Genomic DNA, 27,072 nt, shown 5'->3' with positions numbered 1-27,072 from the left:
AGGAGGATTAGACTTGGCAGCGTCGGAGGAGGAGATGCACTCCGGGTGCCTCCCGTCTGCTGCTCGCCCACTCCCCTGCACGTCCCATGGGTGCACAGGCAGCTGGATCCCAGTAACCAGCAGAGCTGCGGTCGTGATGGCAAAGCCGCCGGTGATGGGGAAGTTCTCCTTAGTAAGTTGGAGTCGTCATTCCTGCACATAGCTGCACAGATAGGGACGGCCGGAGAGGACAGGGTTAATCCGGAGGTCGCTGACGGTGGTGTGAACTTTGGTTTGTTAGCCCAGACTATGATCGGTGACCTGCTGGCTGGCACCTACTGCAGCTCTATGAGGTCCTGTCCAGACTGTTCTGCAGGCGAATTCAGCTGCTAATCCTTCACTGGTTTGTTTTCTTCCAGTATTCAGGTTACCAAGTGATGAGAGATCTGCGTATAGCATCCTGGAGGGGGAAGCACTGACGCCTGACACATTGGCACTGGGGGCACCTGCTCAGGGACACCATCAGTTCCCAAATTCCCATAATGGTGGAGAACACAAAATGTCCCCATATTATAAGTCATATACAACAGGGATGCTATATACTGTATAGTATACAGTATATAGCCACTTCTCCAGCTTTCTGCTTATATTCCATTGTTTGCTTTTATATGGTTTTAATAGACACCACCCTCATCTGTACATGATTGATACCCCTGCCCCTGCTAATTCAGTAGTATATATACCTATACACTCATCACCCCTGCCCCTGCTAATTCAGTAGTATATATACCTATACACGCATTACCCCTCACCCTGCTAATTCAGTAGTATATACTGTATATACCTATAGATCACCCCCCACCCTGCTAATTCAGTAGTATATATACCTATACACGCATTACCCCTCACCCTGCTAATTCAGTAGTATATATATATATATATATATATATATATATACCTATAGATGTATCACCCCTGCCCCTGCTAATTCACTAGTATATATACCTATACACGCATTACCCCTCACCCTGCTAATTCAGTAGTATATATATATATATATATATATATATATATATATATATATATATACCTATAGATGTATCACCCCTGCCCCTGCTAATTCAGTAGTATATATACCTATACACGCATTACCCCTCACCCTGCTAATTCAGTAGTATATATATATATATATATATATATATATAAATATATACCTATAGATGTATCACCCCTGCCCCTGCTAATTCAGTAGTATATATATATATATATATATATATATATATATATATATATACCTATAGATGTATCACCCCTGCCCCTGCTAATTCAGTAGTATATATACCTATAGATGCATTACCCCTCCCCCTGCTAATTCAGTAGTATATATACCTAAACACGCATTACCCCTCACCCTGCTACTTCACTAGTATATATACCTATATTGATGTATCACCCCTCCCCCTGCTAGTTCAGTAGTATATATACCTATAGATGCATTACCCCTCCCCCTGCTAATTCAGTAGTATGTATATACCTATAGACGCATCACCCCTGCTAGTTCAATAGTATATATACCTATAGACGCATTAACCCTTCCCCTGCTAATTCATTAGTAGTGATGAGCGAACATGTTCGTAAATGTTTATATGTTTGTACGAACATGACGCTAATTGTTCGTGTTCGCTCATCATGAACAATTTGTTCGATGATCGGAATGGGTATAATTATCATTTTTGAATAAATTCGAACATGCAAACATTTATCTTGCGATGTACGCAACTGCGCAATTTATGCTTTACACCTGATAATCTGTACGCATGTGTGTAGACCAAAGCGTACACGACTGTGAATATACGATTTTCTCCTGATAATCTGTATGCATGTGTGTAACTCTACACCAAAACGTATGCAATGGTGGAATTTACGCTTTGCACCGGATAATCTGTACGCATGTGCATAGACGAAAACGTACGCTTCTACTGTGCGCTTCTACATTTGTGCGCTACTACATTTGTGCGCTACTACATTTGTGCGCTTCTACATTTGCTTTGCAGAACAAGGCGAATTGAGGGCAAATTCACCTTTGCTCATCTCTAGTATATAACAATACATGCATCACCCCTGACCCAGCTGAATCAGTAGTATGTATATATTATGACATCTCTGCATAATACAGTCCTGCACTTATTAATAACACCAACAGAGCTTACTAATCCCTACACACTGTGACTTCTTATATTCTATCTAATACAAGGCCCCATAGAACAACTATCCCTCCTCCCAATACAGTGAGTGACCATATGGCGGTAGATACTAATGTTCTATAGGAGCTCTGTAACCCGTGCAGGGCCAGACTGGCCATCTGGCAGTTCTGGCAAATGCCAGATGGCCTTTTGCCCTCTGTGGGCCACTCTTCTCCTCCCAACCAGTGAATCAAGTATTGTTCTTCTATTTTGTGCAAATGATGGTAAAACCTGTGCCCTATGGATTTAAAGGGAATCAATCAGCACGATTGGACTGATATGGTTCCCTGCAGCGGTGGCTTTGCCGGGAGAAAAAGAAGTTTAATCCAGTCGTGCAAGGCAGGTAGAGGGGTGGCAACTAGTCATCTGGGCGGGGAGCCACCTGGGGCTAGTCATGGCTCTCATCCTGTCAGCGTGCAGTGCGGGGATGATTGACAGGCAGAGAGGCTATACCCACTATCCACCCACTTCTGCAAAAAAAAAAAAAAAAAATTGGACATGGGATCCCCAATTGTGGTGGAACATTATGGATGTTATATCCGCAAAAAAATACAGATCACCTTAATTTAAATTATCACCTTTCCATTTTTTTTTTTTAATAGATCTGCAAAAAATGATATACAGTACAGTCCTGAAAAATTACTTAACCAGTACTTGCTCAGAATAGGAGAGGAAGCAGGGTCCTTGTTTTCTTTGTTGCTTTTTTTTTTTTTTTTTTTTTTTTTAAGTATTAGTGATCTTCTGTATTGTTTTCAGCAGAAGGATATAACCGGCAACACAAGAGAGGCATTCGAAGATATACTGGAAGAGCGACGCACGTCAAGTGATGTCCGATACGCTATAAAGAGTTTTACGCCAGTTATTTATAAGAACCTTACTCCATGTACCCCAAGTGCCCTTAAAGCTTTGGTTCTTGAGTCTGACAATCTGCAGCAGGTCATTAAAAAGGTGGGCAGCCCGAAACTGATTCTCTTGAACCTGCTGTTTTTTAAAATCTATGAAAACTCTAAGGGCATGTTCACACATATATAGTCTGTTGCGGCTTTGCGCTATGTTCCGACTTCAGGAAAATATCATATCTTGTTATATAGATGGCCACTAATAAACGGTCCCTATTAGTGGCCGTCTATTTAACAAGATGGCCGCCTTATGCCGATATATTCCTGAAGTCGGAACATAGCTTATACCAGTATAAAAAAAATTGCTGAAATCAGATACGATTAAGGAAAAGAAATAGAGATTAGCGCAACTGAACTATGTTCGTGTTCAGTAGTTTGGCATTTGATTAATGATGGCTGAAGAGGTTAGATTCAGCCCTTTGGAGTCCGGGAAAGCAATAATCTATACCTGTATCCACCAGGACTCCTTAGGGATGCATCCAACTTCTTCAGCCACTGGTAATATAATGTTGAACCACCTGTGGGACCTGCATTTAGCATCAGATCAAGGACTCCTGGCCAGTTTGCGCAACTCCCATTGACTTCAATGGCAAGTAGCATAATCCCACAAGCTATGTTGTTTGTGTAACTCCAGAGCCATAAATACATGTTTTAGGCTGGAGCACCCCTTTATTCACTAACGTTGCAGAATACCCAAACATTAACCTTCACATTTTTTCTCTTTCATGTCCCGGTCTTCAGATTAGCGTGGAGTCTGGAGAACCATTCAATGTCCTTCATAAACAAGCAGCTCAGATCCTTGATGAAATGGGCCATAACTTAAAGCTGGGAGCCATCCGAATATTTGCCCTCAGCTTGAGTAAAACCTTCAAACGTCTTTACCAGAAAGTGTTTGTCAACCCGGAAGGCATACAGCGGGTAAGTGATTTCACGACTCAACAGTCAGAACTTACATTTTTTAGGCTGCGTTCTACATGGTGTAAGGACACATCAGGTACTAAATTGAAAAAATAGTTTTTTTGATTACTGCAAGACACTGGCTGTGTTCTCCCGTACGGAGAACTGGCTTTCAGATACAATACAATCTGTTCCATTCAAATGAATAGGATCAGTTTAAACGTTCCCCTTCCTCCTGGTCAGTGAACTCAACACACGCACGTTGTAGATGAATAGATAGGTAGTGGCAGGGAAAGAGAGGCAGGGAGAGAGAAGGTTGATTAGGTAGAGATATAAGAAAGTTTAAGGATAGCAGTATATGTAATCTGTGTAGCTGTGAGTTTGCTAAATGTTGTCCACAGCTCTCCTGGGTGATTTTAACCCTTTGAATTCAGACAGTCTCCAAACTGTACAGCTGCTTCTCTGCTCTCCCTGCTCACTCATCCCCCTCAGCCCCTCCCCCCTCCATAGGTTATAACAGACTCAGCAAACCCATCTTCACTTTGCTCCTGTGTAATGAAGACGGCTTTGCCTGATAATGCGCAGATAAGAAGTGAGGGGGGGGGTGAGGCTGGGAAAAAGTATTTTTTTGCCTAATCAAACCTATTGCAGAGTTTCTTAAAACCACTTGTACTTGATTTCTGCAAAAAAAAAAAAAAAAAATTTTAATGACAGTTACACTTTAAGATTCGGTTTGGGAGCACTTTGCAGTAAAGTTCGGCGAACCTGCCAAACCAAACTTTTTTTGAAAAGTTTGCTCATCTCTACTCAAGTCCTTCTTAGCAGGAGCCACAGGAACCCCCTATATGATGTCCATATTCCCGGTTAGGGCATACACACAGAGTTGTCTTAAAGGGAACCTGTCACCCCCCGTGCCGGGGTGACAGGCTCCCGACCCCCCGCTACAGCCCCCTATACTCACCTGATCCCACCGGGTCCCGCTTCGGGATCCGGTCGGGTCACGGAGATATCAGCCGCTGCAGCCCGGCACGCGCTGGGAGATGAGTGCAACACAGATGAGTGCAGCGGCTGATATCTCCGTGACCCGACCGGATCCAGAAGCGGGACCAGGCGGGATCAGGTGAGTATAGGGGGCTGTAGCGGGGGGTCGGGAGCCTGTCACCCCGACACGGGGGGTGACAGGTTCCCTTTAAGGAGCCAGTCCTTTGATGGCATGCTTTCCAAAAGTCATAGCCTCCTTGTCATCTATTAATTGATTTTTACTCCTGTTTTGCAGTTGGCACAAGCTATTCAAGAGCATCCGGTTGTGCTGCTACCAAGTCATCGGAGCTATATTGACTTCTTGTTGATATCATACATTATGTTTACTTATGACTTGGCCATTCCAGTCATTGCTGCGGGAGAAGGTACAGTAAAAGCATATCATAGGCATATACAGGCTCAGTGGTGGACATTGGGGGGTGGGGCATGGTCACATGCTCCTCCATGTCGGCCATATTATGGACAGACTCACCACAGAGCAGGGCAGCACAGCCTGGAGGAGGGGAGTCCGATTTAACTGTATGGGGTACACAGGGAGCTGATGTCAGTATATACAGAGAGTACACTTACTAATACTGTTCACTTCATCATTTTACTATAAAGTGGCCAACCCCTTTAAATTGGTTATCCCAAGATCAAGAGTTATCCCTTATTTAATGGATAGGGCATAACTAGGGGATCTGTGTGGTTCTGAATACTGGGATCTCCACAAATCCCAAAATTGGCAGCCAGTTGTCCCCGACATGGCATATGCGGCCAGTGCTCCATTTAGTCTCTATGGAGATAACTTTTTATCCTGGGTTAACCTATTTAAAAGAATGGATCTTCTCTGCCTAAAGATTGTCATTTTCTTAGATTTTTTTTTTCTTCATGGTGTAGACCTCAGTCGTATGAAATTTGTTGGACCGTATCTCCGCATGTCTGGAGCCTTCTTCATAAAGCGCACATTCCATGGGGAGAAACTTTACTGGGCCGTATTTTCAGAGTATGTGAAGACAATGCTTCGGGTTAGTTGTTTCCAATCACAGTGCCCTACGTTAAACATCTATTTATTAGCCCTTTGCCCAAATACACCATAAATCTATCACTGCTATTTTGTAAATTTATTGATGTGGGTGTTTAAAATATTTTAATGCCTAGCAGATCCATCATATTCCCCATTGACTTCCATGTTTTTTTTTATTGTGCTCGGTTTGCATCAGTTGTGCTCCGTTTGCATCAGTTGTGCTCGGTTTGCATCAGTTGTGCTCCGTTTGCATCAGTTGTGCTCCATTTTCATCAAATCCGTCAGTGTTCCGCTGACTGATTTAAACGGAATTTCCACCTGCATCCGTTTGCAATAAGTGAGAAACCATGAAGGACTATAAACTGATATGCAAACAGATGGCCACAAGTCAGTGGACAAAAGCCAAAATGCAAACAGACCATTAAAAAAACCTAATACTTTTGCAGTCAGTTTGTGCTTTTCCCTTCATTTATTATGGATTCATTCATGAGTGAGACAGGTGTGAACCTACCCTAAGATCTTCAATGCTGTTTATTGTATGGGGACAGCTTAGTCTGAGTTGCTGTTCTGCATTTATTTTTTGGACAGACTTCTATAGGAGAGACGTGTCTTTATCCAGTTGGGGTTTAGTAACAAATCTGCTCATTCCCACCATCTTACATTTTGTTTTTTTTACCCTTTTATTTACTGGAGAGGATTCCTGGACTTCCATGCTTTAGGCTCACACTTAAAGCCATAGGCCACGACCATACAACATCTACTTTTGGCCGTTTGACGGACGCTCTTTTGGATGACAGTCATTTCACGGCCAAATAATATGTGTTATTTCAGAATATTGTCCTGGAGTGAATTTTGTGCACACCTTGCTTATGATCTTGTTTTTTTTTTATTTTACTTCTCAGCCCACTACTGATATTTGTACAGTTCTTAGAAAAAGTAAATAATGCCAACTTCTCGGGTGTTGCGGTGACATTGGACAGCTATTGGACAGTGTGTGGGGGAGTGGTTTTCCCTGCATGCAGTGCTCACATCATTCACCCGCCCCCTCTCGTTTTTTCTATTTTTTTTTTTTTTTTTTTTACAGAGGGCATTTAGAGGGATTTGAGTATGCATTTTCCATGTGTTCCAGAAATAAATCCATTTCCAAATCCATTTTGGCATTGGAATAGACTGATTTTATTGTTTCATGTTAGTAAAGTAGATAAAATATATAACAATCTGAAACAGCCTGTATGCACTGGAATATATGCTTCTATTTACAGAATGGGTATGCACCACTGGAGTTTTTCATTGAAGGCCAAAGGAGTAGAACAGGCAAGACGATACACCCAAGGCTAGGTATGTATGGATGCCCATGACCATGAGAAATGGGGAATGACTTTTGCACACTATAAAACTGGTGTGCGGTGAATAAAATGTATGTAGAACACAACTTAAAGTGAATGTACCGCCGGCACCGGTCTATTGGTATAAAAATCTTAAAGCGATTTACCTGTACATTCGCTTTAAAGCTGCAGCTTTTTGGGCTTTTTTTGGCCTTTGGGTATTTTTCGGGTATTTGTATTTTTTTTTTTTTTTTTTTTTTTTTTTTCAGTTTTCTCCTAGATATTAAAGGGAACCAATCATGGGAATTTAGGGTTCCGAGTTACAATAATGATGTTCTGAAGCATGCTGCAGCATTTACTACCATAGCTTGTTTGCTGTTGCCTCCATCTCCCCAAAAACATAGTTTTATTCTTTCCCGCTCTGTATGCAAATCAGCTCTAACTAGTCATGTGGGCGGCGTTTCTCCCTCAGCTAGTCACGGTACCTGGGCTGCAGCCACTCCCCTCTGAGCTGTAATCCCGCCTTTGAATGATGTTACAGGGACCTGGCCTGGGAATCGCACCCAGAGAGGCGGGGTTATGTCACAGAGGGGAGTGACTAAAGCCTGGGAACCGTGACTAGTTAAGGGAGAGACACCACCCACATGACTAGTTAGAGCTGATTTTCATACAGTGCCGGAAGGAACAAAACTACATTTTTTTGAAGGAACAAAACTACTACAACAAACAATCAGTTTATATGGTAGGAAACGCTGCAGCATATTTCAGAACATTATGGCCAGGTTCACACTATGTAAAAACAACTGAAATAAAGACCATTGTTTGCACAACTACGGCCAATGTTATGAAATACAGCTGTGGTTTTTACATAGTGTGAACCTACGCTATCATTGTAACTTGGAACCCTGAATCCTCATGATTGGTTCCCTTTAATCTGAGCTGTATAGCACCTACAGGATGTATATTTGTATGTACAGTATGTGTGTTTTTTCCTGCAATCTGTGGGTACAAATGCAACCAGGCCTGTCTTGGATCACTTAGCTGTTCTGGCAATGGTTGTCAATGTGTTTCCATAGAAACGAGCACGTACTCAGGTATACAATGCATTCTTCTCCATCTTATTCACTAACAATATATAAAACTTCACACAGATGAGTCATTTAGTGTTTGTTTTTAGGCCTCTTGAACATTGTCACCGAACCATTCTTCAGAGGAGAAGTGTATGATACTTATCTGGTTCCTATCAGCATCAGCTATGAGAAGATCTTAGAAGAGGCCTTCCATGTGCAAGAGCAACTCGGAGCCCAGAAATCCAAGGAATCAACATCAGTACGATATGGTTAAGCTCTTTATAATACCTTAAAGTGGAACTCCAGAGAAATACAATTTTATTTAAAGTGAATGTACCATCAGGTACATTCGCTTTAACACGAAGCACTGTAGGCGGGCCGGGTCACCCCCAGTGGGAGGAATACCCTGCCCCATTGATTCTAACGGAGCCGCGTCAAAGAGGGGCAGGGGATTCCTCCCACTGGGGGCAGCCCGCCTACAGTGTTTAAGCCCCGGCCGGTACCCGTTGATAGAACAACGCCGTACACAGGAACCGGGCCTCGGCTCAAAAAATGGACTGTGGCACTGGCTTCCTTGCGTCGGCGCCAATCTATCTGTGGGTACCTGATGGTTTATTCACTTTAAATCAAAGTGTCAGAAAGTTATAAAGATTTGTAAATTAGGTTGGGTTCACACTACTTTTTTTCAGTCTGTTTTTTTTTCAGCCGTTTTTACAAAGAAAGGATGAAAAAAAAATGATGCATTTGTGTGCATCCGTTTTGATCCGTTTTTCCATTGACTTTCATTATAAAAAAAAAAAACAGATCCGTCTTTTATATCATACACAAAAATATGGTTTACCACGTTTTTGTGTATGTTAAAAAAACAAACAGATGCGTTTTGATCCTTTTTTTTGTTTCATAATGGAAGTCAATGAAAAAAACTGATCAAAATAGATGCACACAAATGGAATAAATGGATTGATAAAACGTAGTGCGAACCCAGCCTTACTTCTATTTAAAAATCGCAAAAAAGAATTGCAATTTATTTCTATTAAAAATGTCTAGTCTTCCGATACTTATCAGCTGCTATATGTCCTGCAGGAAGTGGTGGATTCTTTCCAGTGCTCTCTGCTCCCACCTCTGTCCCTATCAGGAACTGTCCAGAAGAGGTTTTCTATGGGGATTTACTACTGGTGGCAGCAGAAAACAATACTCCACCACTTCCTTCAGGACATACAGCAGCTGATAAGTACTGGAAGACTGGAGATTTTTAAATAGAAGTAAATTACAAATGTACAACAAAAAAAATTCCCTCCAGAGTACAGTGAGCACAAAGGGTAATGAGAATTCCTTATCTTTGTCTCCCATTGCTCTTACAGGGCCTGATTAAAGCCAGAAAACTGCTCAAGAACAATTTTGGCAACATTCACATTTACTTTGGACGACCGATATCACTGCGATCTATGACCTCTGGAAAAGTAAATCGTTCTCAATATAATCTAACAAATAGGTATTGGTTTATACACATATCCCATATGGCAAGCAGGTCATGCATACTATGGTGATTGGGCATTAAACAGTATATTTTATATGTATATATCTCTTATTACAGACACAGCCTTCAGCGACCACCAGAGGATATCCAGAAGTTTATTTCTGACATGGCATACACAATAGAACTTCACCAAATAGCCAACATGGTGCTAAGCCCAGGAGACCTGATAGCCGTGATTCTGCTCCTGAATCTGCCCGGACTTCACCAGTCTCTATTAGCTGAGAAGGTTTTGTGGCTCAGAAAGTTAACTGAGGACTTTGGTGGATGCTTAGATTGGCCGGGTAAGTCATTTTCTGATTCATTTTCTCGTGTTAGGGTACTATTACACGGAACGATAATTGGCCTAATCGGCCCTATCCGGCCGATTATCGTTCCGTGTAATAGACACAACGATCAGCTGATGATCCTTGTCATCGGCTTATCGTTGATATAGGTTCTGACCTATAATCGTCGGCTACCGACGGGCCGGCGGCTGACGATTTGCAAAATAAATACATTACCTATCCATGGTCTAGGGCTCCTCTTGCTCCTCTTCTCCCCGGGTCCCGGACACTGCAGCTTCAGCCGCCGCGGCCAGTGATTGGCTGAGCAGCCTGTTAGTTAAGACAGGCCGCTCTAAAGCTGCAGCGCGTGAGATCCGGGGAGAAGAGGAGCAAGAGGAGCCCTGGACCATGGATAGGTAATGTAGCCAGTTTAGCAAAGGCTGCAAAGACATCAGTAACGATGTCCATGCAGCCCTTGTTCAACAATTATCAGGCTGTATAATAGGCCGAGTAAACGAGCGCCGATCTCTTATGGAAGAGTGGCAAAAAGAGCATCACACAGTGGGGAAGCTTTCCTTCTGCAAGGGCGGGGAAGCTGGTCAAAGTTGTTTGGAAGATAGACGGAGCTAAATACAGGGCAGTCCTGGAGAAAAAACAGTTAAAGGGGTTATCCAGTGCTACAAAAACATGGCCACTTTCCCCCTACTGTTGTCTCCAGTTTGGGTGGGTTTTTGAAACTCAGTTCCATTGAAGTAAATGGAGCTTAATTGCAAACCGCACCTGAACTGGAGACAACAGTAGGGGGAAAAGTGGCCATGTTTTTGTAGCACTGGATAACCCCTTTAACCCCTTAGCGACCCATGACGTATCTGATACGTCATGGTGCCGCGGGGGGTGTTCAGAGCGGGGTCCTGCCGGGACCCCGCTCTGAACGGCGCTGATCCCGGCTGACACGTGCAGCCGGGCAGTGCCTCTGTTAGCCGGCGCGGGTCCCGTTGCCGCGCCGGCTAATTAAGCACTTCAATGCAGCTGTCAAACCTGACAGCTGCATTGAAGGGCTTCAGACATCACATCCCTGGTGTCTAGTGGGTCGGATCTCCCCCCCGCGATGCGATCGCGGGGGGGAGATCCGTTCTTCTGCCCGTGCCGGGCCTCAGCGTCGGAGTGACGCTGATCCCGGCTCGGCAATAGATTGCTATGGCCTGCAGCAGGCCATAGCAATCTATGACCGATCTCATGGATCTTTGCTGTGTATATACACAGCATTGATTTCTATGAGAGATCATTGCTGTGTATATACAAGCCCCCCAGGGGGGCTTCTAGTCCATGTAAAAAAAAAAGTAAAAAAGTGTTTTTATTAATAAAAAATCCCCTCCCCTAATAAAAGTCCAAATCACCCCTTTTCCCATTTTATAAATATAAATTAATAAATAAACAAATAAATATACATATTTAGTATCGCTGCGAGTGTAATCGCCCGAACTATTAATTAATCACATTCCTGATCGCGTACGGTAAACGGCGTCAGCGCAAAAAAATTCCAAAGTGCAAAATTGCGCATTTTTGGTCGCATCAAATCCAGAAAAATTGTAATAAAAAGTGATCAAAAAGTCGTATATGCGCAATCAAGGTACCGATAGAAAGAACACATCATGGCGCAAAAACTGACACCTCACACAGCCCCATAGACCAAAAGATAAAAGCGCTATAAGCCTGGGAATGGAGTGATTTTAAGGAACGTGTATTTGTTAACAATGGTTTGATTTTTTTAAAAGCATTCAGATACAATAAAAGTTATACATGTTATATATTATTGTAATCCTAACTACTTGAGGAACACGCATAACAAGTCAGTTTTACCATAGGGCGAACGGCGTAAATGCAAAACTCCCCGAAATCAAAACAAATTCGTTTTTGTTTTCAATTTGACAGCGCAAATGATTTTTTTCCGGTTCCGCAGCATATGTTATGGAAAAATAATGCCAGTCATTGCAAAGTACAATTGGTTTCGCAAAAAATAAGCGCTCATATAAGTCTCTCGGTGAAAAAATGCAAGCGCTATGGACTTTTAAACATAAAATGGAAAAAGCAAAAGCGCAAAAACCAAAATTGGCTTAGACCTTAAGGGGTTAAGGACCTCATACACTTATAGACTTCTTAACCACAGGCAGCCGGAAACGAGTGCTGGTCAGCGAGTATGGTGATTTTTTTGCAGTGCTTTTACATGGTACGAGAAATTAGGCAGCTGGGCTAGGGTATGTTTAGGTAGGTGTCACCGAAGGAGGTGGGGGGGGAACAGATACTTTTATTGGTCCCCCCAGATTCATCGTAAACTCACCTGCGATGATCACTTTCCTGCTGCTACAAATCCCGCTGGCGATGACATCACGGCTCTTCTGACCCTCTTTATTCTCCTGGCTTTTTAAAGGCCGGAAGTCAGGTTCTTCAATGCATCTCTATGAGGGCGCTCTTGTAGAGACCTTCCTAGCTGCAGGACAGCCAAGGTAGATGTCACACGGGGGCCAGCAGGATTTGAATGGGGCCAAGTCACTCAAATAAAGCCTTCAGGAGAGCAATCATGCCAGTATAGTTACGGTGTTTTTTTTTTTGTTTTTTTTTGGTGTGGGGGGGGGGGGGGCGCCATTAAGGTGCAAACTCACACCCAAGCTGACATCAAGAGTGCTGATGATCCTGGAAGACGTCAGCCATGTTTTTCTAAGCTCAGATAACCACTTTAATAAACTATATCAACCATGTATTTGTAGACACTGCTGTAATCTTAGAATGGTGGGGCCACCGCGTCTGGTTGCTGGAAAATACAAGGGGATTTCAGCCCTCTCCTTCCGGGAATAAGTAGGATTCATAAACTTTTATATGTTATAATGTTCCATAATGGCAATATCCATTATATACTTGTTAATACATTTACAATTTCTCTGCCTGTCATCCAGATAATAAATCCATTGATGAAGTTGTTCAGTCCAGTGTGTCTCTGCACTCGAGTTTTATGGCTATGGTGGACGGTCATGTTGTTTTGCTGGAGCACAATGTGACAGAAGCGCTGACTGAAGAGCTGGTCACTAAGCGGGCTGTCACTTTTTTGACTGGCGCCTCTTACAGAAACAAAATGGTGAATGTTTTCATACGCCCGGCACTTGTGGTGCTCGCATGTAAATCCGCCCAGAGTTTTCAGAAAGGTACAAAACATTTGAATCCGTATAGAGAGTGTGTGCCTGTTATTACTTATTTATAGTGTGGAGCGAACTTCATGAAAGTATCCGGATTCGTCAACTTCTCCGGACCCCATCACTCGGCACTTAACACCCTGCGTCTGGAGAAGTTGCAGCCCTCTGGCACCAGTTGATTCAAAAGAAATTTTTTTTTTTTGTAAACTACCCCTTTAAGGAGTTAAAGGGGTTATCCATCGTTACAAAAACATGGCCACTTTTCCCCCTCTCTCGTCTCCAGATTGGGTGGGATTTGGAACTCAGTTCCATTGAAGTAAATGGAGCTTAATTGCAAACCGCACCTGAACTGGAGACAAGAGAGGGGGAAAAGTGGCCATGTTTTTGTAGCGCTGGATAACCCCTTTAACCCTGTGATAAAACAAGCCATTTGCCCTAAAGCTGGGTTAATGCTACGTTTTTCCTATCTGTTGAACATATCCATTTTTAATTGGTTACTTTTAACGGACAGAACAACATAGTCAACACTATTTTTGTGTACGTTAAAAAAAAACGCATCCGTTTCGAGACCTTTTTTTTTTTTATAATGGACGTTAATGAAAAAACGGATCCAAACGGATGTCACACAGTTGCATCTGTTTTTGCATCCGTTTTTTGCATCTGTATTTTTATGTTTGTTTGTTTACGCTTACATATGAGTTATAAAAAAAACTTATCTTTTTTTTTTTTTTAGATGATATATATAGATCATTTTGCTACATGAGGAAACTTTTTTTCAAAGAATTTATTCTTTCCCAAGACCATGAAGAAGAGGTAAGGAACACATTTCTATTTTAATAAGGTAATAAGTCTATCCTCTCCCCAAGAACTATGTAACATCGCTGCGTCCCTGCCCCCCCCCCTCAATAGACCAGAGAAATAACATTATAATGTTAATATAATATTTTTGAGAAAAAAAAACGTTTTTTCTTCCAATAGGATTTTGAAGAAGGTTGTCTCCTCCTGGCAGAGTTCTGTGTTATCCGCAGGACACCTTGTGAAATTTTTGTGAATGACAATAATGTGGCTCAGTTCTTATATGGAATGGTACATTCAGTACTTGAAGGATACCAGGTATGAAATCTCATGGAAACACTTTGTTTTATGTCTAACATATATGAAACCAATAAATTTAAAGGGGTGCTCCAGTGATTTTTTTTTATTATTTAAAAAAAAAAAAACAGAAATTTATACAAATTTTTAATTTACTTCTATTTCAAAATCTCCAGTCTTCCAGTACTTATTAGCTGCTGTAGGTCCTGCAGGAAGTGCTGTATTCTTTCCAGTCTGACACCGTGCTCTCTGCTGCCACCTCTGTCCATGTCAGGAACAGTCCAGAGCAGCAGCAAATCCCCATAGAAAAAAAATCTCCTCCTCTGGACAGTTCCTGACATATACAGTGGGGACAGCAGAGAGCACTGTGTCACTGACTCTCCTTTGAATTTTATTCCACTGCGAGAATGGAGTGCCATAGCAGTGTAAAACTAAAGATACTGTGCTGCTGTTAAAATAAAAAAAAAATAGTAAAGAAGCCAACCTTACCTGTCCAGTGCCCTCCTGCAACATCTCTTGGTCCCCCACTCACTAACAGCCCACTCAGCCAGTCACTGTGCCGTCCCCCTGCAGCCAGGATTATTCTGCTGTCACTGAGTGAGGGACCCGGAGACACCACAGGAGGGCACCAGAAAGGTAAGAATGGATTCTTATATTCTTCGATAATTTTTATTATAACAGCAGCAATATATCTTTATTTTTTCACCACTATGGCTATCCTTTCTCCTTATAAAAAAGAGAAACTTGCAGCGTGAAATCCTCTGCAATATGTTAGTTGGTGTGAACGGACCCTTAATCTAAAATGCCGTCTGCTTTCTACCTTGTGATTGCAAGAAAAGAAATTTTTATGTGATTTCAATTCCTGTATTTTTGTGCCTTTCTTGCAGCTGGCGTGCACGTACATAAATGATAATCTAGCAGAGAGTTTCACAGACAAGCAGTATATTGCTGGAGTGAGGAATTATGTCTGCAAAAAAATAGTCTCAGGTACATAGCTATACTGTAACTGCATCAGGGTACTCGTACCGTTTTTTTTTTTTTTAAATAAACTGTGCTCCATGCTCCCTCTGTGCTGATATTTTGTCTTTTCTCCGTTCAAAAAAGACCAAACACAGGATGTCCCAGTCCTCACACAAGGAAATACACCTGTACATCATGCAGGTTATATATCAACTAAAGGCAATAACTTAGGCTAATTATATTATTTACTTTTACTAATTCTATTATCAGCTCTGCAGCTTACCAGGAGACAATACTCTTTTTATGTATAATGTCACAGTGTGGTTACAGAGCTTTTGGTTCTGTGTGACAGGAGAGCTGACCATACAATGCAAGCACCCCCAGGATTCTCCATTACTGATTGTGGATGCATAGCAGCTGTACACATGTGCAGTTGATGGACACCTAGTGTATAGATGTATAACGCTGATTTAAACATAAAAGACTTGAAACTTGCTTGTGATTACAACCCCTGTTGATTTCTTTACAAAAAATAATAATAATAATCAGTGACTACGTTCACATTTTTGTGTAAGCTAAAAACAGATACCTTTTGATCCTTTTTTTTAAAAAAACAAGACACAAATGCATCATTTTTAGTTTTTTTCATCCGGAGGTAGAAATAGAAAAATACTTAAGAAGAGAGAGAATACTTCTGCCTGTGTTTTGACCCTTTGGTCTTTGCAGCACCTATTGCCCACCAGTGTCGGGGACCCGTCCTAGTGGGTGACACAAGCCCCAGACCTTGTTACCTGAGATAAGTGGAATGCTAAAGGTTTCCGGTCAACACCCACGCTGTGAGATAGAGTTCATAGGCTTCTAGCAACTTTGCTCTATTCGGATCAGTTCCTTTACTTTCTCTATGGATACTGTCCTGTACTATCTCTCTCCTTGTCCATGGCATGGGTTAAGGTGATCTCTGACTTGTCCTCTCTAGTGAAAGGTTTAACACGGCATAGTGTTGAGTGTAGTTGCTTGAGAAGAAACTGTAGGTTGCATGTGCCTGGGTCTGCTTCTAGACTGTACACTGAGACTGGGGACCTGGCAGAGGGCCAGGTCCCAACTGGACCGCTGTAGAGAGCATTCTGGCTTGTGTCTTTTGTCTACAGAATTCAACGACAAAAAACCTTAGACTTTCTCTACCCGTGTGACTTCCTTTCTATAGCCCCTGTAAGGTGTGCTGTGAATGGGTGAAGAGTGTATAAGTGAGAAGTAAAGAGAGAAATGATAGGATAGAAGAAGAAAGTACTCTCATTGGTCTACAGATCCATGTGACATATAAACAAACAATAATGCTGTGCAATACGGTATACACATACTTATAATAGCGACATCTTGTGGCGAAACTTTAACACTACTACATCACCACTTACATCAAAAAAGTACAGGCATTTACGAAGGGTGTAACTACAATTATACTTACCTGTCCATGCTCCCCGGGGTCCACTTTCTTGTTCCCCACTCACTGCAGCCACCTCCAGCACTTTTAAAACTGTCTCTGAACGGCAGGCCGCTCAGCCAATCACTGGTCGCAGTGCTGTCTCCCCTATGCCAGTGGTTGGCGGAGCGGCCTGACACTGCAGAGATGGCTTCAGACGTGTTAGCTGCGGCGAACAGGCAGAAGGACACTGGGGGAGCATAGAGAGGTAAGTATAAAGTTTAGTATTTTCTATATACAGCAAGGGCTGCATGGACATTGAGCCGTCTAATAGGCTCAGTACAGATCGATGCTCACTTATATAGAAAATCAGGTAATCATGTAAAATAGCCGTAAGGTAGTGGGGTAGTCAGTGTCACTAACTTTAATGATTTGGGGTTTAAGAGGGGGTTGATTCTTACACTTGTTATCTATATATAAATATATATAAATATATAATATATAAATATCTATATATTAAAAAAAAATTCAGTTTTATAAAAAAATATTTTTTATTCCAGGAGCTAGCAAATGCTATGATGCCTTATCCTCTGACTTGCTAAGAAATACTCTGGCCTCCTTTGTAAAGCTGGGGATTGTAAAAGTCAGTAAAACGTGAGTACATGACCATTTTACAGTCCATATACAGTACACATTACTCGCTGTATACACCGTATATACCCCCGCCGTTACACAATGTATACACCATATATACCCCAGCCGTTACATACTGTATATACAATATATACCCCAGCCGTTACATACTGTATATACAATATATACCCCAGCCGTTACACACTGTATACACCATATATACCCCAGCCGTTACATACTGTATATACAATATATACCCCAGCCGTTACATACTGTATATACCATATATACCCCAGCCGTTACATACTGTATATACAATATATACCCCAGCCGTTACACACTGTATACACCATATATACCCCAGCCGTTACATACTGTATATATAATATATACCCCAGCCGTTACATACTGTATATACCATATATACCCCAGCCGTTACACACTGTATACACCATATATACCCCAGCCATTACACAATGTATATACCCCAGCTCTTACACACTGTATATACCATATATACCTCAGCCATTACACACTGTATATACCCCAGCCCTTACACACTATATATCCCGTATATACTCCAGCCATTAAATGCTGTATACACTGCATATACCCCAGCCGTTACACACTGTATATACCCCAGCCATTACACACTGTAAATACAGTATATACCCCAGCCATTACACACTGTAAATACCGAATATACCCCAGCCGTTTCACACTGTATATACCTTATATACCCCAGCCGTTTCACACTGTATAAACCTTATATACCCCAGCCGTTTCACACTGTATATACCTTATATACCCCAGCCGTTTCACACTGTATATACCTTATATACCCCAGCCGTTTCACACTGTATATATAATATATACCCCAGCCGTTACATACTGTATATACCATATATACCCCAGCCGTTACACACTGTATACACCATATATACCCCAGCCATTACACAATGTATATACCCCAGCTCTTACACACTGTATATACCATATATACCTCAGCCATTACACACTGTATATACCCCAGCCCTTACACACTATATATCCCGTATATACTCCAGCCATTAAATGCTGTATACACTGCATATACCCCAGCCGTTACACACTGTATATACCCCAGCCATTACACACTGTAAATACCGTATATACCCCAGCCATTACACACTGTAAATACCGTATATACCCCAGCTGTTACTTGCTGTATATACTGTATATACCCCAGCCGTTTCACACTGTATATACCTTATATACCCCAGCCGTTTCACACTGTCTAAACCTTATATACCCCAGCCGTTTCACACTGTATATACCTTATATACCCCACCAGTTTCACACTGTTCACTGTTAACCTCCTAAATACCTAACAGCCTAACCCCTAGGAGATGGAGTCATAGGACACTGTGACAAGCTGGTGATAAACAACATTTCCAGCTTTATTGCCAGATGCATACCAACCTAGAGGCTTTTATCTGATCCTTTAAATAGTAATCTGATTGGCTGCTATAGACAATGACTTCACTTCCCATCTAGAATTATGTAGTAAAGTGCACTACCTGCCAGATAAAAATACAGAAAATAAAAACCTTCAATTTAGTAAGTATGCAAATGGCATTGTTTGGTGCAGTGGAGTCAGGCCCGGTGCACCGATATCCCCTCCCCTCCTTCAGAGCTAAGTCTGGCCACACCACCAAAGGGAGGCGAAATTGGTGCACTGGGCCCGCCTCCTATGCACCAAACTAGCACATTTGCATATTTAACGGAGATGATCTCAGGAATTGGGCAGCAAATGGAGGAATGGACGGTGCCATGAGAATTTGCTCGGTGGCGCCGATCAGGTTGTATAGACATCTTATTTTGTGATTTCTAGTGATAGTGAAAGTGTTTGTGTTAGGCCAAGTCGCTGTTAGCTCATCGCCAGTCAAGAGAGCTCAGAATTCCGCCTGTCTCGATGTTAAATATAGGGCACCTCCACTCTCTGTGGCTCCGTGACATGCCAATTCTTTCAGCGGAGGGCCACAGAGAGTGAAGGCGCCCTACATTTAACATCGAGACGCTGAGGCAGGCGACATTCCAAGCAGAGTCCGCAACAGGGATTCCTCTTGAAATTTCCACCCTAAAAGGGGTATTTCGCTAACAAACAGCCTATTCTTGCCTTTCCTCCCTCCTCTGGCGTCCTCCTACGCCATCTTCAACCCCAGATGAATAATCACACCTCCATTTCTGAGACGTCTGGCTGCAGCACTGTCCCGTCTCAGTCAGTGATTGAGTATTCTGTCACTGCCAGACGAGTCTATCTCGGAGGTGGACGCTAATCTTTACAAAGCCTTTGGTTTATGTACACATCGTTTGTTTGTATACTAGAGTATACAAGTGATCGTAACCAACGTGTATCATTCCGGGTATTGTGGTGAATGATTTTAGGCTGTTGCCAAAAGCGCTAGTTTGCAATCATTAATCGGGGGGTTTAACAGTTTTTATATATAAAAATAAGTCAGTCTGGGCACAGAATAAAAGGAAACTTTTTGCATTAACTTCTTATTATAAAGAGAATATCTTTTATTTTCAACTGTAATATTCCTTTACCCCACATATACAATACTAATTATTACAGATGAGAGAACCTCGGGAACGCTCTAGTTCATCCAAACCCGACCAGCATTTGATAACCGGTGGCTAAAGAAGTTGGATGCAGCCCTAGGGAGTCCCGGAAGACATGGATACAGCCAATACGGCCTATGGCTATATCCATGGTTTCCAAGCAGCTTTAGGGCGGCATCCAGCTTCTTCAGCCACCGGTAATCAAATACTGAATGTTCAGGTTTGGACAATCTCTGCTCATAGAGGGAGATTTATCAAACATGGTGTAAAGTGAAACTGTATAGAATGAATAAGGCAATAGTACGAGATCGACTGCAACTGGTTTTTACCGAGGTTAACCCCCTACCCTTATACCAGAGGGAAAAGAAGTATGCAAAGAATTAAAATTGGTGATGGGGTCCTCAGGTGTTTACCAGTGATGAACTATATTGGCCTGTTGGTTGGGTCAATGTATATTAGAGTAAGGACACATAAAATAATCAAATGACAATATATTTAGATCAATATTAAAAATTAAAAACGTACACTACATAGTGTTATATATAAATCATGATAGATACAATATAGAAAATAGCGGTATTAAAAAAGAAAAAAGAGAAAAATACAAAAAAAACAAAAAATACCAATAAAAATCTCCTGTGGATAATAAAAAGAAAGTCTTAGTTCATATATGTAGTTTATCACATCCAAATGATCCCTCTTAATAGTAACGATCCTTAATTGGTTGAAATGATAGACTAATTAGTATAGTGCCAGTTAATACATGTTTATAGATATAGTAAACAACGTAGAATTATGTCGTAATTGAGCCGTAATTGCTGTATTGTTGGAATGCCTTAACAGTCTTATTTCAAAGCTCAGTTTAGGGTGCTGTTTTGCCGGATCGATTCAGTACCGTCTATGCACAATTCACGGTGGTTAATTGAACTGTTTTACTGATTGGACTCATAGGTATACGTTAATTAGATGCATAGTTATAATATATTGCATACTTTAGTTGGTATCCATAGAGTGAGATTATTGTGAAAATGTCTCAATAGGCGCTAACTGTATTCAGTAGCGATATCTCCGGTACTTTACAAGCCGCCTGATAGCTGTGACAGCATGAGTTGTGATGTTGTTAATTAGTAAATACGGCAAATGTAATAATGTTGTGTCGTCTGACACTTCTCACCCGTCTGGCGGTAGTTGGATCTTGGTCGTTGAGAGGGGACCGTTCCGGCAGCAGTGGTTCTTGCGTCCTGGCTGTCAAGCGCTGGACGCGCTGGTGGGCGCTCAATAAATAGGTGAGCTGGCTTGCGCTTGCGCAGATGGGCTTGTTGCCCGCGGGACCTCGTGTGTTTTTTGGCGCCAAAATTCAAGTGGAGAATAATGCCTTTCCTGGACACTTGTATTGGATCAGATGGATGATGATGATATAAAAATGGATTATGTGCAAGAAAAAAAGGAGTTTAAAATAGCTGGACGCGTTTCAAAGCCTTCATTGGCTTTTTCTTCAGCAGCAAAAAGAAAAACTGGCTCAGTTGCCCCTAGCAACCAATCAGATTCCACCTTACATTTTCAAAAGAGTCTGTGAGGAATGAAAGGTGGAATCTGATTGGTTGCTAGGGGCAACTGGGACAGTCTCACTTTACACCATGTTTAATAAATCTCCCCCTATATAATGTTCACTAATTCCAGCTTCTTTTATTCTTCCACTAGGTCCAGTGGAACTTATTTTTCTCCAGATGCTAAAGGAGTAGTACAAGCAATAGCAACATTGGGTAAGATGTTCGAACAATAGATTGAAATTATAGTCTATTTACTGTTGTCTTTCCCATTGACTAGAATAGAGCCACTGAGTACATGATTAATCTACTGTATGCCTCCCAATTCAAGGAATCGTCCAAAACCTATAAATATATGCAATGTCCGTGTAACACTAGGCAGATTCAGTCCCTACGTTTTTGGACTGTTTTTAGAGATGTGTTAAAGTGTTACTCCAGCAATATTTTTTCTTTCAAATCAACTGGTGTCAGAAAGTTCCAGAGATTTGTAATGTAAAAAATGTTTAAAATCTCTAGTCTTCCAGTACATATCAGCTGCCGTATGTTCTGCAGGAAGTGGTGTATTCTTTCCAGTCTGGAGAGCAGAAGAGGTTTCCTATGTGGATTTGCTACTGCTCTGGACAGTTCCTGACATGGACTGAGGTGGCAGCAGAGAGCGCTGTGTCAGACTGGAGAGAATACACCACTTCCTGCAGGACATACAGAAGCTGATAAATACTAGAAGACTGGAAATTCTTAATAGAAGTAAATTACACTTTCTGACACCAGTTGATTTGAAAGAATTTTTTGTTCTGCTGGAGTACACCTTTAAAGGGGCCTTCCAGACAAATAAATGTTTTCAAACAAACTGGTGTCAAAAAGTTATACAGATTTGTCATTTACTTCTATTTTAAAATATCCAATCTTCCAGTACTTATCAGCTGCTGGAAGTGGTGTATTATTTCCAGTCAGACACAGTGCTTTCTGCTGCCACCTCTGACCATGTCAGGAACTGTCCAGAGCAACAGCCAATACCCATAGAAAACCTCTCCTGCTCTGGACAATTCCTGATATAGACAGGTGGCAGCAGAGAGCACTGTGTCAGACTGGAACTAATACACCACTTCTTGCAGGACATACAGCAGCTGATAAGTACTGGAAGACTGGAGATTTTCTAATAGAAGTAATTTACAAATCTATATAACTTTTTTACACCTGGAGAGTTCCTGGAACTGATTATACAGATACAGGTCCGGGCTGGTAGCAATTAAAAAAAGCAAAGTCAGGACACACAAGAGACATCAACAAACACTTTCACATATGATCTGTAATTCCGAAACCTTGTTGCTCAGGTGTGGCAGCAGCCTGCATCTCATTATAATCTAAAAAAACGAATAATATCTATGTGCAGAGATCCTAATGGTTATAATGTGGTGCTGATATATTTATAGATCTGTAGATATATATAAATATACAATGAATGACACATAAATATAGAAAATATTTTAACACAGTAGAAGCTGTGGCCTTCAGACACCTGTAACGTAGGTGTGCAGCGGGACCGAAACAGCATCGTAATGAGGGAACTAAAGCAATGTCTTTATTGAGTAACCTTTCTTTTTTCTGCACATCTGGAAAAATGGAAAGAAGAACTGTCACTTTTTTGTGATCACAAGCAGTTTTGTAGTATACTCTATTAAAGGGGAACTCCAGGTAGAGGTTAAAAAAATGAAACTTCTGCAGAAGCATAAAGCATTACTTACCTATCTATCCCAGTTTTGAAACAACCAAAAATCCATTTGTTTGGGCGTTTTTTGTTCTGTTTTGTGTTTCTGTACTTCCTGGTTGAGCAGTTCCCAGAATGCAGTACTGGTTCCAGAATGCAATGCTTTCCCTCAGCTGTTCATCACAGTCCTCCACCCTGCCCATTCCCCGCCCAAACCTGTTGCAGAACATCTAGGCAACATTTGCAGTACTTTATCATTTCATTGTGGTCCCACCTGCACAGCACTGTATTCTCTACCTGTAACACCACACAGCACTGTATTCTCTACCTGTAACACCACACAGCACTCTGTATTCTCTACCTGTACCACACAGCACTCTGTATTCTCTACCTGTAACACCACACAGCACGCTGTATTCTCTACCTGTAACACCACACAGCACGCTGTATTCTCTACCTGTAACACCACACAGCGCACTGTATTCTCTACCTGTAACACCACAGCACGCTGTATTCTCTACCTGTAACACCACACAGCACACTGTACTCTCTACCTGTAACAGCACGCTGTATTCTCTACCTGTAACACCACACAGCACGCTGTATTCTCTACCTGTAACACCACACAGCACGCTGTATTCTCTACCTGTAACACCACACAGCACTGTATTCTCTACCTGTAACACCACACAGCACTGTATTCTCTACCTGTAACATCACACAGCACGCTGTATTCTCTACCTATAACACCACACTGCACGCTGTATTCTCTAACTGTAAGACCACACAGCACACTGTATTCTTTACCTGTAACACCACACAGCACGCTGTATTCTCTACCTGTAACACCACACAGCACGCTGTATTCTCTACCTGTAACACCACACAGCACACTGTATTCTCTACCTGTAACACCACACAGCACACGGTATCCTCTACCTATAACACCACACAGCACGCTGTATTGTACACCTGTAACACCACACAGCACGCTGTATTGTCTACCTGTAACACCACACAGCACGCTGTATTGTCTACCTGTAACACCACACAGCACACTGTATTCTCTACCTGTAACACCACACAGCACGCTGTATTCTCTACCTGTAACACCACACAGCATGCTGTATTCTCTACCTGTAACACCACACAGCACGCTTTATTCTCTACCTGTAACACCACACAGCACGCTGTATTCTCTACCTGTAACACCACACAGCACGCTTTATTCTCTACCTGTAACACCACACTGCACGCTGTATTCTCTACCTGTAAGACCACACAGCACGCTGTATTCTCTACCTGTAACACCACACAGCACACTGTATTCTCTACCTGTAACAGCACACAGCACGCTGTATTCTCTACCTGTAACACCACACATCACACTGTATTCTCTACCTGTAACACCACACAGCACACTGTATTCTCTACCTATAACACCACACAGCACTGTATTCTCTACCTATAACACCACACAGTACGCTGTATTCTCTACCTGTAACACCACACAGCACACCACACTGTATTCTCTACCTGTAACACCACACAGTGCTGTATTCTCTATCTGTAACACCACACAGCATGCTGTATCCTCTACCTGTAACACCACACAGCACACTGTATTCTCTACCTGTAACACCACATAGCACGCTGTATTTTCTACCCATAACACCACATAACGCTGTATTCTGGCAGTGCCAGCTCTTATTCTCTCTGCCGTTTAGCATAATTTACTTGTGTTACTGCATCAATTTTGTGAATACGCTGCAGTACTGCAATGAAACTCCAACATGTGTGAACACAGCCCTAATTTCACTGTAGACTTTTGCACAATCAGTAAAATCACTGCAGCAGCTGCTCCTGGCTGGTCAGAGATGGTGAATCACTCAGGGGATTGGGAGATCCAGCAAAGCCTCCTATGACATCACACCCTGCCCCCTGTCTGCACCATCAGCAAACACACACAATGTGAGACAGAAACATGGAATATTTGTCTCCTAAGGTGGGAGAGCAGAGGGAGCAGGAGACAATGTGAATTGGCACAGAGGCCATTTTTCTTCACTTCCTGGATTTCAAACAGCTACCAGTGTGGCAGAACCACACAGATATGGTAATACATTATATAGACACATCTATATCATTTTTTATGTACTTTTAATCTAAAACAAGTTTTCCTTATGTGGAGTTCCCCTTTAAGTTTTCTATGTTTAAATCAGCAGTATACATATGGCCACTAGGTGTCTCCCTTTACTGCTCATGTATAAAGTTGCTGCGCGTCCACATTCTGTAGCAGAGAATCCTGGAGGTGCTTGCATTGTATGGTCAGCTCTCCTGTCACACTGCACCAAAACCTCTGTGACCACAGAGCGACATTATACATAACAAAGAGCATTGTCTCCTTGTAAGCTGCAGGGCTGATAATAGAATTAGTAAAAGTTTATAATATAATCAGCCTAAGGTAATTGCCCTCAGCTTATATACAACCCGCATGATAAAAATTACTTCCTGTGTTTGGTCTCTTTTTTTTGGAACAGAAAAAAGACCAAATATCAGCGCAGAGGGACATGGAGCACAGTTTGGCTGTACGTATAGTGTTAAAGGGAACCTGTCACCCCCCGTGTCGGGGTTAAGGCCGCCCAATTCCCCGCTAGAGCCCCCGATACTTACCCCCTCTCGCCAAGTCCCATTCCTGGAGCCGGTCCTGGGACGGAGATATCCCCGTCTGAGGCCTGGCGCGCGCGCTGCTGAGATGGGTCCGATGCCATAGTCTGACGGCTCCATTCATTCTCTATGGGCGTCAGACTCATCTCAGCAGCGCAGATGCCGGGCTTCAGACGGGGATATCTCCGTCCCAGGACTGGCTCCAGGAACGGGACTTGGCGAGAGGGGGTAAGTATCGGGGGCTCTAGCAGGGGGTCAGGCGGCCTTCACCCCGGCACGGGGGATGACAGGTTCCCTTTAATTTAAAGATAGAAACTAAAATAAATAAATAAAATAAAGAGAGAATATTGCAAAACTGCTTGTGATCACAACCCTTGTTGATTTCTTAAAAAACATTTTCGTGACAGCTACGCTTTACCAGTATCACATTGCTGCTGTGGACTAATAGATATTTGTCACTAGAGTGCCCCTTTATAAAAGTTTAAAAATCTATTACATGTTGCCCTGGAATTCTCTGCAGGAAATCTTCATGTTTTGTGCAGACTGTAATGAGGTTTTTGGATGCGTATTTGCTGCATGAGATTCTTTGGTGTTGTATTACCCCATGTGTGACCCTTCTATTGCTTATTAGTACTGTAAATATTGATACGGATCTTTATTTTGCAGAAGTGCACTCAAGAAAGTTTCCAGCATCAAGACTTTAAGGAATCTGGCAAAGTCTTCCGTTTCCTAACAGTGAGATATTGGACTGGCTTTGTGCCAAAAAAAAAAAAAAAAAAAAACAATCACAAGAAAATGCAATTTTATAGTCAATTTATTTGCTGAAAGTAGAAACTAATACGGTCCGTCCAAGCTGTGTGTTTTGCTGTGATGGATTTTAGAATGCTGCCTGTTAGGTTACAATCACCTTTTTATAGAATTTTTAACAAATACACAAGAAACGGATGAAGATTCGAAAAAAAGAATTAAAGCCATAGAACATGTGAATAAAGCGTTTTAGCCAAA

General features: G+C 42.0%; 1 protein-coding gene across 2 annotated transcripts; it reads left to right on the top strand.

Moving 5' to 3' along the window:
* LOC138773793 (dihydroxyacetone phosphate acyltransferase-like) lies at positions 1 to 27,072 on the top strand. 2 transcript variants are annotated; one of them, XM_069954182.1, is made up of 16 exons: positions 1 to 172; positions 2,982 to 3,170; positions 3,863 to 4,039; positions 5,295 to 5,424; positions 5,939 to 6,066; positions 7,328 to 7,403; positions 8,568 to 8,719; positions 9,822 to 9,952; positions 10,055 to 10,278; positions 13,212 to 13,457; positions 14,179 to 14,258; positions 14,424 to 14,558; positions 15,425 to 15,524; positions 17,475 to 17,568; positions 21,853 to 21,914; positions 26,734 to 27,072. In XM_069954182.1, exons 1-16 carry the CDS (start codon positions 35 to 37, stop codon positions 26,769 to 26,771), a joined length of 2,100 nt encoding a protein of 699 aa, XP_069810283.1. In that variant the 5' UTR covers positions 1 to 34; the 3' UTR covers positions 26,772 to 27,072. The 2 variants fall into 2 exon arrangements, with proteins under 2 accessions (XP_069810283.1, XP_069810282.1); XM_069954181.1 differs by having other exon boundaries at positions 2,979 to 3,170.

Source organism: Dendropsophus ebraccatus, chromosome 15, assembly GCF_027789765.1.
Source record: "Dendropsophus ebraccatus isolate aDenEbr1 chromosome 15, aDenEbr1.pat, whole genome shotgun sequence".
Taxonomy (NCBI): domain Eukaryota; kingdom Metazoa; phylum Chordata; class Amphibia; order Anura; family Hylidae; genus Dendropsophus; species Dendropsophus ebraccatus.
The sequence above is the reverse complement of the archived record's forward strand: the minus strand, read 5'-3'. Positions and strand labels throughout refer to the sequence as shown.